This window comes from Struthio camelus, chromosome 7 (genome assembly GCF_040807025.1).
Source record: "Struthio camelus isolate bStrCam1 chromosome 7, bStrCam1.hap1, whole genome shotgun sequence".
NCBI lineage: Eukaryota > Metazoa > Chordata > Aves > Struthioniformes > Struthionidae > Struthio > Struthio camelus.
This window is the reverse complement of record NC_090948.1, coordinates 9,578,553-9,590,699: the sequence shown is the minus strand read 5'-3', so window position 1 is coordinate 9,590,699 and position 12,147 is coordinate 9,578,553. Positions and strand designations below refer to the sequence as shown.

The 12,147-nt window shown below is 35.7% G+C and overlaps 1 protein-coding gene across 4 annotated transcripts in view; it reads left to right on the top strand.

The window, feature by feature from the left end:
• ATRNL1 (attractin like 1) overlaps positions 1-12,147 on the top strand; it is a 542,042-nt gene that overhangs the window by 133,435 nt on the left and 396,460 nt on the right. For all 4 annotated transcript variants that reach the window (XM_068951630.1, XM_068951631.1, XM_068951632.1 and 1 more), the window contains exons 17-18: positions 7,512-7,725; positions 11,740-11,928. In XM_068951630.1, the coding sequence (XP_068807731.1) occupies positions 7,512-7,725; positions 11,740-11,928 (403 nt within the window). The remainder of the gene's footprint in view (positions 1-7,511; positions 7,726-11,739; positions 11,929-12,147) is intronic.

Sequence of the window (12,147 nt, the reverse complement as noted above, 5' to 3'; positions counted from 1 at the left end):
CTGCATGGGCAGGTCCAGGGCAAGGTTAATATTTTGTACGGCCCATTGCAAGCTTTCTTAAGTCAGATGAGAGCACAGCAGTATATTGCATTGGTTTTGTTTCATTGTAAAATTTTACTTTAATTTCTGCATGTTTTCTCCTCCTCCTCCTCCTCGTTGTTGTTCTTAACTGGGAATACTTCCTGGAATACTCTTGGAGAAAGCTTGGTTGTTGTTGATAATACTTTAAAATGAGTTGCAGATAATGTATAACCAGGATTTTCATATGTATATTTTGGAGCTTTGTTTTTTAAAAATTCTCCACTGAATCATTTGAAGATAGATATTATTTTTCAGAACATGGTGAGTGACAATATTCCAGAAAAAATTGTCTCAAATTGAAAAGTACAAGCACCTATGTTCCATAATGACTTTTAAAGAAATTCTGGCCTATACATATTGTATAAAAAGAGAAAAAGAGATTACAATTCATATTTGTTCCCATGGGCCACTGCTTCCTCCCTATCTTTTCCTTTTCCCACATGAAGGAAAATTAATTAAGGCAAAATTTTATAAACTACTCTGTTTCACATAGAAATCTGTAATGTAATAGAAACCATTTCTAAAGCCTGTGAAGAGTAATTATCTGTATTATACAGTCACAAAGCTATCGTTTGTTTTGGAGACTTTCTGTGGATGTATCACAACGTAGATGAAATACAGCATTTAGCTCTTTATGTTTTTACAACAATAGAACAAATGTTCGACATTGATGTCCAAAATAATGGTAAATCATTGTTTAAAATGATAACGGTATTTTAAAGTTACAAATTTTAGAGGCATAAATGGAAGATTGTTCCCTAGATACAGTTGTGAACCTTGGCTAAAAGAGTCACGTTATGATTCAAAGCAAATGGTTGGTCTATTGTCTATGGAAAATGGAAACTTTCCCATTACTTATTAATAGCAACCGTTAGCAGGTAGTAAGGGCCAAGTATTAGGCAAGTGAAGACATCAAATAAAGAAGTATTGTGATGGCTACTGTATAAAAATATAAAATGCTTTTATTTTAATTACTAAATAATTCCAATTACTAAGAGTTTTTTTTTTTACTGTTTAAGAAAATATTTATGAAACAAAACTTCTGCTAGCTAGAAAATAATTTCAATTGAAATAATTTTTGTTTTATAACGTCAACAAAGAAATTGTTGATACTACCTATCTCATTTTTCCTTAATAAAGGTAAAGTTGTAGAGCTTGATATTAATAGAACATGAGCAATATATTTTCCTGGCCTGTCTGTGTCTGTATGATTGTATCAGTGAAAGTATGCACTGTACCACTGAAACTCACTGGTCTGTCTTTGAATGCTTGTCCATATGTTTATAATTTCTGAGGGGACAGCCCCCTTGTATGCTACCTCTCTGTGAGACTGAAATCTTTCTGAATACCAATGTGTACTTTCACGCTGCATGCCCTATAGCACTTTGTTACCTCCAAATGACCATGATTTTTACGGAGTTTCTTAGTACTGGCAGCTGTAAGATGGAATCCCTATATTATTTTTTTGGTTTCTAAAGGAGTGAAGGTAGGTAAACTCCAAAGTTGAACTAGATTGTCCGTTGTTTTTTCCTGTAAGTTAGGGTATTACAGTGGACTTTGCTTCAAGAAAGTGTTGCACCTTCGCTGGAGACAGCAAGTGCTCCCTTCCTTTCCTCTCTCTTTGAGGAATCAGGAGGAACTAGCTCTGACAGAGAGTAACTAGCAGAAGGTTATCAGCCTTTCTGAAACCAAATAGGTTCTCTTAGGATGCAAGAGCTGTAATGGGTCCTGCTGAGCTTAGAGCTTAGTAAAGGCCTCCAGATGTCCTCTGAAGCTCAGGCATGTTTTTTGCCTCCTTTCTATTGCAACACATCATGATAAAGTATTTGACATTAAAAGAAAGTTGCAGTAATGATAAGACGATGGGAGGAGGCATGTACTTTTGGAATTACCGCTTACTTCTGTCTCCAGTGAACTGGCAATTCCAACAAGAGTGGACTTCTTTAAAGCAGCCAGGAAAACAGTGACACACTTTAGATACCAAAATAGTCAGCTTGAAAATGTGAGATAGACGCAGTGAAGTCATTTTTAGAAAAAAAAATCTGAGTACTTTTCCAGTCGCCCATCGTCTGTCTCCCTAGTAAAAAGGTAAGCTGCAGAACAACCCAGGACTGTACGACAAAAGTATCTTGAACTAGATTAGTTTCCTGAACTGGGTCACATCATTGTTTATTGAAAAGTTCTTGCACGTGTATGTGTTTGCATGCGTATTGGAGCTTTTCTTCTTCAAGTAGAATAGCAACTGATTCTGATTACATAGTTGCAGGCTGCCTTTTAACTCTTAATCAGAGCAGCTTACTAAATGGCAAATGCAGCCATGATAGATGTGTTTCTTGGTTGTGATTTTGGATATCTTGATGTATTCATCAAGGCCTCAAGAAAATCAATAGGACTCCCTGAGAACTTTCTTCACACTTATATAATGAGCAAAGATCACCTGGTTTGCCATGGAAGCAGTCCCTGAGAAGAAGAGTCTAGATATATTAGAGACTGAGTTCATATCAGCAAGTGTTTCTGTGAAGTGAAAAGTTGATTTTTACTGTATTTTTCACCCACTCTGATAATATTTTTTTCAAGAAGTCTGAAAACTGGAATCTGACATCCGTGAGTTCTGGCTATAGTGAACACTGCTATCTGTTCCTCTTCAGGAGCATCTTGGGCAAGACATTCAAGTAAAGGAATCGGTTTCCTACATCCATTTTGAATTCAATCAAGCAGCCATAGAGTTCAAGTGAAGGACGTTTACTTCTGTTTATTTCTTAAGACTGAAGAAGAAACTGGGTTGCCATCCAGTCCTTCAGTTGCTTCAAGTACTTTGTGACTCTTCACTATAATGACTGAACATGTCATCAGTTTGACAGATAAGGGTTAGTTCTTATGGTTTCTTTGGGGAGAAATTAGTTTGATTAGTTTGTCACAGCACAGTGGTGGCTGCAGGTGCCACTGGTAGAATTTCCTGAGTTCTCTATGCACTATATATTTTCCTCTGTTGGCTTTTGTGCGGCACAGTGGCAGTCATTTTTGCTGAGAAACCCTGGTGATACCAGCTCATTAGCTCTGCCATTACCAGTCGTCTTCAGCTGTAGTCTCCCACGTTGTGGAATTAATGCCACATAATTGAATATTTGCTTTAGGCATGTCCTTGGAGCGTTCTGGTGGCTTACTTGTCAGCTATTTACCATGTTTTAATCAAACATTATAAAAAATGCTTTAGATAATCTGTTTTTGGCATCCTAACCATGTGCCCAGAGCAGCATGAGCGAGCATGCAAGGGATTGCTTTGATGGTGTGTGCTTGATAGCATGCTAATCAGTGCTCAGGTTTGTGTTTTGATATTTCATGCCAGCAAAGAGCCGAAGATGGTACATATAGAATTTGAGATGTATGACTTGGTGACTATAAATTGTTCAGATACTGCAGCTATTAAGACTGATGATGACAGTTGTATGCTATGCATTATTTTTAGTTGAAGCTGTTCACTTCAGAGATGCTGCTTTTATCTCCTAAGGTTGCTCTGGCTTTCCTCATCCTTCCTGTGACTTTGTCATCAGTTAAGGGGTTCTGAGACACTCTGCTACTAGAATGGAAGAATTTCTTTCCAAATTACGGTACTGCCCAGTCAGTTTTCATCATCAGCCTGATGTGCTTTCATCATAGCTGGAGTAGGTTCTCTGTTTTCTTTATACTGGTGCGCAGGCCAAATTATTTGGCAGTGCCATCAGTCAGTACTCTGTTGAGTGTTCTCTTGGCTAGAATTCCTATACCCCAAAGTAGACATTTAGGGTTGATTTAGGTATGTACTGGTCATCAATTCATCTTGCATAAGCTCCTGACAGTTTTAAACGTGTCTGGTGTGCATGCTCGGTATTCTACATAAATATCTAAGGTTTTCTACTGCATATGAATCACAAACGTCTACAGCAATCTAGGCAACTAAACAACAAGCAGGGTCACTAATGTATTAGCTTCCACTGTCCGAGACATCTAAGTTGCAGTTTTACTGCTTGTGTCATATTCTTCCTAGTATCCAGAACCTGAGAGCCCACACAGACACCTCTGAAACTGGTCACCTGAAGTAGCAGTGCAGTTCCAAAGCCAGTACAGAAGTAAAACATGAGAGAGTGAGAGCTGACGTTTTTGCTCGATTTTCTTGTTGGTATTTGAGAGTTTCCCAGGGTGTATGACTGCTTATGGAACAGAAAATTTTTGTCATTTTCTGATTTATTTAAAGCTGTTCCTGCTCCTCTGTCTGCTAGATGCTATAGCATTTTTTGTTTGACTATACTCCCAAATGGTAGAAGAGAACAGAGAGAGGATATAGAGAGGCTCTTTTTGGGAGTTCAGGAATACCAATTTTCCTACTTTTTTTTTTTTTTTTAAAGTAATTACCAATTGTACTTCTGAAGTAAAATTATTAACCCTTCATATTTCAGTTGGGGGCTTATGAGGCAGGGGAAGAAGATGAGGACTGCTCTGATTAGATACAGATTTAGGATCCACAAAGGGCATTGCTGGGGTTCTTACACAGATTGCACATTGCACCTTTATATTAAGTCTTGTGAATGTAAGATGAATTTTTGGGCAAAGGCTTTTACTGTTTGGTTTCCTTGTATGTTACAGAAACCATGAAGATACATTGGAGATTTTTTAGCATTATGCTGAAAAGTTTCAGTAATTTCAACAGATATTTTTCATGGTTGGTTAAAAAATACAGCTAATGTATGAATTATGCGTATTTGTATGACACGTTTTGTTTGAGTGAAATTATGAATTCACTTTGCATTAATAATGCTTAAATAGATAGGAGAAGGTTTGCAAGTAAAGGTAATATATTTTATTAGTCCAACAGATATAGCTGGAAAATATGATTTGATCTAATAGATGTTATTGCTTCTCCTTATAAACCTTGACATATCTTTCTTTTTAGACCATCATGCAAAATATCAGTTGAATAAATATACATAGTTAAATAAAGGTGCGTACATGTAAATACCCAAAGTTTATTATAGTTCATATACAATTACTAGAGACATATTAGGATTGCATTTGCTCCTATATGCCAAGAAACTGTTTAGGCTTGCTGTGTTTTTCCAGTGAGCTGGGCAAACAGGAATGATTGCACAAGTGTCAGTGTGTTCAGGTCCAATGTAAGGATCAGCAATAACTGAAAATATATATAGCTATATCTATATATATTTTTCTAGGCTGCAATATATTTTATATGTAAGAAATATTTTAAATGATAAAAATAATGGATTAAAAAGAGTTTGTTATGTACAGCATTCAATATGCAACATGCTGTTCTAAACCTTTACTTGGAATGGTTCTTAAACTGATCTGGAAAATACATTGTTCATGTATAAAAATGGTAAAAATTAAAAGATACAGTGTTCCATATAATTTTCACATCGCTAATTTTAGATATTTGCTCTTTAAACTGTTCAAATTTAGATAAAATAAGAATTCTTTTGAAATATGTTTGTCTAATACAATTCATAATGGTATTGCATTTTGTTTCTGTAAATATTTAAACTTAAACTCTGTCTCTGGGAGCCTGATAGTTGGCAATGACCAGAAAAGGATGCCCCTGTGTATATGTGTATATCTGCTTGTATGTTCTTTATTAACTCAAAAACATTCTAAGCAGGAGCGCAGCACTCTTACTACACTAAATCTTAATACTTCTAAACTTAATTTAACAAATTTTGATTTTTTTCAATAAGAATAATCATAATGCTATCCTACCAGAAGTGTAATTAAGATATCTGTTGAAAGCCATGCAAATAATATAGTAAAAAATAAAAACAAAACCAATAAATCTAGCCCAGTCTATCCTGAGTTCCACTAGATCAAGAAATAATTTGGTATGTTTTTAATCACACATTATTAATAAAGGATAACTATTTACGATTACTGAGTGCATCTTAGCAGATCATCATTATTTCTAATAAATTCCTTTTTAAAAGTATAATATCTTATTATAATTCAAGAAACAAATAACAACGTTTTGTGAATATTGGAATATGTTTAAAGAAATGACCTAATCAGGGTAGAATTTTTATACAGCATGGGAGATATGAATCTCCAAAATGAAAACAGAGGCTGTAATACAGGATTGTTCTTATTTGTCTGTTTGTTAGATCAAAGTAGTAAAGAAGTATTAATTAAGGTGCAAGGTTTGGCACTATTAGAGATTTCTAGATAAACCATGCTGAGGTCTCTGAAAGATTTTAAGCCCTGGATTAAACCTGGCTGGCCAAAGACGTGAGATCAAGGATGAAAGACCTTTCTGAGAGAGGATGGCAGACTTCTGATTCACTTGTGGAAAAACCTCATGGCTCTTGCCGTATACTTCAGGTTCTCTTTAGTTGTATTATGGCTAATTTACCTCAAAGCTTTGGGCTGTAAATTAGATCTGTTGAACACCTAATTCACAAGCAGATCAACATCCCTACTTTGGAGCTGACAGCATCTGTCATTTGCATGGTCCGAATAGCTGTGTTACTTGGCTGTCTGATATCACCCCCACCTCCCACCCCATTACAGACCACAGTATCTCTGTATCTCTGTTCCCTAGATTTGAACTGGAGTTAATAAAAACTGCCTATGCACAGAGATTATGTAGGCAAAATGTTAATTTTCAGCATCTTGAGATTCTACAGTGATAGGAGCAAGAAGTGTATTTAGATTTAAAACAGGCACAGGCAAAAGACTTTGTTTCTCAAAATCTGCTTTTCTCTAGGTAATTGTAAAAATAAGATGAAATGATAAAAAAAGGGGGGAATTTGTGTGATGCAGTTTTACTGGTACATCCTAGCTATTTTTTGAGAATTAATGTTTTTTTAATTTGCTAAACGGGTTATTTGTAGCTTTAAATCAATAGTAATGGCACATCCTATGTATATTTACTGGCATTGGAATTGTGATTGTGCAAGCGTTTCATCTATGCCTCTCAGTTGCCAGTGTATTTTGATAAGTATTGCTAATACAGATTTTAGAGGATGGAATATTTGTCCTGTTTATTCTGAGCTTTGATTTCTGTGATGTGCTGCTGTGAACTTCCGTATTTATGTTACCCTTGTTGGCCTGCAATTAGTAATCTATACAGCAACTATTGGAAATAACACAATTTCATTATGAGCGTTCTGTCAGGTTTCTAGCTCTTTATCAATTAATATGAGTCAGAATTGACTTTAACTGATCAAAACAGACATATTTTAAATAGAGCTGAGCATACTTTTTTTTGGTTTTCAGCAAGATAGAACAATTAAGATAAAAACTATATGGACAATAACTGATGAGATAAGGGGAAAGTGTTGCTAATTCTCTCAAAAACTGAAACGTTTCCTTTTAGGCTATTTGAAATGTTTTAACAAAAAAGAAAAGGCAATTAATTAATTCTCTTATGTTTGTTTTGTTCTGTTTCGTAGAAAATTTCACCTTGGGTAGGTTTACGGAAGATCAACATCTCGTACTGGGGATGGGATGACATGTCTCCTTTTACAAATACGACTCTGCAGTGGCTTCCTGGAGAGCCAAACGACTCTGGCTTCTGTGCATACCTGGAAAGAGCAGAGGTGGCAGGTCTGAAAGCGAATCCATGTACTGCGATGGCAGATGGTCTTGTCTGTGAAAAACCTGTTGGTAAGCAATCTTTCTTAGCCACTTATTGTTACTATCGTGATTAGCCAGCTGTTTGGATTTTCATCTGGCTAAAAGGGATTTTGTACAATTTGGATTAAATTAGAAAAATAAGTTTTGCTTTATTTCTTGAAAAATATGGAACTTTTAATCTAGAAAACAAATCATATTCTTAAAGCAGCAAATATTTATTTATTAGTTAGCTTACATGGCTTAGTCTACATTTTACCAGAAGTCTTGTAGTTTGGTTTGAAGTCAGTAGTTGTCAGTGACATCAGTGACTCCAGCGTGAAAGATTCTGTGGAGATGGTCAACAAGGCTGATGCTGCAAAAACAAGTCGTCTTTCTGAATCTCACTGAACATCAGTGAACATTTTTACAATCTGGAAGACTGACAAAACTGAAATTCTTTCCATCTTTTTGGTTTGATGATGTGTAAAGATTACTGTGGCAGATATTGATTTGACACTTTTCAGTGCTTTACTGAGAAAGTGGAAAAGAGGTGACTAACTGGCATACTTCAGTGAGATGGTCCACTGTTGTCTACCAAAAGTTCTTTGTCTGAAAGCTAAGAATCTTATTGTGCTACCTTTTAGCTGTACCATTCTTGCATTAAAGGAGGGATGCTGAAAATTACAGGCTGAATTTCATCACATCATAAAACATAAAACTGGTTATACTCGGTCACACCAAAGGGTCTTCCCAGTGCAGCTATCCTATCTGTGGTGTAATTTGCAGTTTATATCTCAGGGGCAGATCTGGATTAATAAACACACCAAAATGGTGTGACTTCACTTTCTCTGAGAATATAATTGAAGATTAAATAGATTGCAGTTCATGATTTTGTCTGACTCACGACATTCCAACATTACGAAAGATTGTCCAGAACTAACTGTAATCATGCAGGTATTCCCATTATCTTCAACAGGCCTGCTCTTTCGTTGATGATTTAAGTAAATGATGTTGAAGAGTACAGAAGAGTACACACTATTTTGTGGAATTTCCAGAGTCTTACTTGACACTATGCTTACTCTAAGCTTCTGTTACGTACTTACTTGAAAAGTTCCTTGAATTAGGGAGAGTTTTTCTTTCAGTTTTCAGACTAGAATTATGAAGGTACAAGTAATTCTAGTTTAAACTAATGTGAAAAGAAAGTTATGTAATCTGGTGACTTGAGTCACATAGTTTAAACATGATCCCTTTAGAGTAAATGTAAATTTGCTGCTAGTGGTCTTTGGCAACTAATTTGATGACCTTAAATTGTTTTCCTTAACCCCGAAATGGAGCTGATAATACCTACATAATTATTACACCCAAAAGTTGAAAAGTGCTTTCAGAAGTAAAAGTTCTATGTAGGCTAACACACTGAGTAATATTTTTATAAATGCTTGTGTATTTGTGTGTGTATATACATAATTAAATATAGATATAGTTATGTATGTGCCTACATATATGTGTGTGTATATATATATATGTATAAGCACACATCCTTATGTTAGGTTTTATGGTGACGTTTTCATGGAAGCAGTGTTCAAAATAGTATCTAAAGGGGGCTAAGAAATGCAAGAATATTACTAACATCTACCTAAGTGCAGTTAAAACTTAATATTTTTCGCCCTTACTTTTATAAACAGGAAGAAAAACCCGATTATGTAATATGATTAGTAACAATACACTGTGATGTTATGATAATCTGCAGATAGAGATCAGCGATTGCTTTCAAAAGGGAGTAATTGTGATCCAGGTGGGCTCTCATTCCCCCCCCAACCATGATGCTATGTTTTCCTTAAAGAAGCTTAATGTTTATGGGCTGCTACCAAGTATCAGAGACTGAAGAAAGAAGTGGGAGCAAACCCTATGTAATCTCTCCAGTTTTCTTCTTTCCTTCTCTTAAAATTACTAAATCAACTTAAGCTACTATGTTAGCTGAATGTAATATCAGCCTCTCTTTTCAAGAATGGGAAAAAACAAAATCAAGAAAACCACCCAAATCCACAGGAGACTGCCATCCTTCATAAAGAGTGACTCCTTTAAACAGCCCGGCAGTGCATGCCCCTTTTATGAGTCCCCGAGGTCTGAGTTGGTAACCAGTGACGGCTGCTAGAGCAGTCATCACTCAGGGACACTATGAGCAGTCCTGCATAGGAGGCTAAATATGCTGTGTAATTGGGAGCTAGATTCTAGTGCTATCAGATCTACTTCATATTGTACATGGACCCACCAGGGGTCCGTTTAAGCTCCATTATCTGTTAGGTCACCAAAGTGTGTTGCTAGAGCTTTTAAAGGGTTTGCTCATAGTCCAGACTGCAAATACAAGGGACATCTGGTTATTATTTTTAAGAATTTTATAAAACTTTGCCTTCTCAGAGTTTCTTACAGCCTATTCTCTTTTTATCTGCCTTATTTCATTTGCTGATGAGAAGTAAATCTCAACTCTGATCAATCCGTGATAGTAGGCCTGTCATAACAGGTTATACTTTCAAAAGTACCATTTTCATGTTCTAGTTGTCCCATGATACTCTTCATAGCTGCGAGGCTGACCACATGAAGGTCTTTAAATTTCCCCTTCCCTTTTCAAAATTTTTGTCTGTTGTCTATGCAAACCTGGAAAACAGTTAGGTTGCTGTGCTGTAAGTTGAGACCATTGCCTTCTATCTGATGTCTTTGCTGTGAGGTTCAGTTGGAATTGTTTACTTGCATAGCTAAAGCATAATCTCACCAACCTGTTATTTTCTTATAAATAATTCCAAATAGTAATACGATCACAAAGTAAATATTGTACAGTTGTGGTTACTGCCATCTGTATTTCCTTTTTATTTCATCTTTCACAGTGTTGCAAAGTTAATAGATGTACTCATTTATCAGATGTTTCTCGGGAGAGTAAAGGATACATCCACAATGTAAGACAGATCTCAGAATGTTAAGAATATGCTAGGTGGAACACAAATGACACGTTTTTATAATGCATTATTTTTCAATTACATCAACATTATGTGCATCTGTTACCGATGTCTGTGTGTGTGTGTGTGTGTGTTTGTGTGTGTGTGTGTGTGTGTGTTTGTGTGTTTGTGTGTTTGTGTACTCGAATTGTTCCAGAGACTGCAGAAGCTGAAGTACTTCTGGCGTACAAGAGTACTTAAGTAATTCAATCAATTTTTTCTTAATAATAAACTAAAGCTTGAATATATGTAGAGTGGGTCAAATCCAGGAAAAGCCTTGGTTAAGTGATTTGGAATATTAGCAAAGATACTGCGTGTCTTGAGAACTTGGCTGGTTTTGAATGTGAATAAGTAGTATGCAAAAACCTAGCAGTAGATATAAGGGCTTAATTCCAACGTACTGCAAGGCCCTTGTTTAGTGGAAAATATAGCGCTATCTATGCTTTTGTGTTCCTGTATAAGAATTACTATATTCTTGTTTTTGCACACTTTACAGTTTTATTTGAAATCAAAGAATAATTCAAGAGTAGGGCATGGAAGTTCTGCATGAAAAAAATCTCGTGCACACGGAATAGTGTTTTGTTATCCCTTTGCGTGCCAGTGACTTTCTTATGTATGCTATAGGGCAAAATTCTAAGGGATAAATAAACCATAAGGAAAATATTTGTTGCTTAGACACTATTAAACTAACAAGAACAATAGACCAGAACTTTACTGTACCTATTATGGAAGTTTGAGACACATTTTATATCATGTGTGTGCAAGTAACTAAACTGGCATTACCAAGCATTGAATATTAAATTTACTGTCTCAGCGTGTAAGTAAAATTGCCATGATCACTTTTAAACGGACTCTTAGAGCTATAGTGTGGCTCAGGATGACTCATGAGAAGTGTTAGTAATTTCTATAAAAGCTTATTGTATTTGTATCATGAACCATAAACCAGGACTAACTATTCAGAACTAATTAAGGAAGCAATCACTTTCATTTTAGCAAGGATTTTGCTAATAGAGCGTATAATTAAAAAAAAAAATTGAACTTTTTTTCAAACTTAGAATTTTTTGTGGCTCTTTTCCAGTTAGTCCCAATCAGAATGCTAGACCCTGCAAAAAGCCATGCTCCCTGCGAACAACGTGTTCTAACTGCACAAGTAATGGTATGGAGTGTATGTGGTGCAGCAGTACAAAACGATGTGTTGACTCAAATGCCTATATAATCTCCTTCCCATATGGACAGTGTCTGGAATGGCAAACAGCCACATGTTCCCGTGAGTATCTTAATGAATGTTTATTCAATTAAATTTCACATTATATATTTTTTTCCACTTAGAACATTTATATGAATAGGATTTAGCACATTCACGAAAGATAAAAAAGATTTCAAATAAATGACTTTATATAGCTACTAATGTCAGCAGTCAATACTGTGTATGTATTATGTGGACACAGGTAAAGTACTGGCAATTATTTTGTAATGGAACATATTC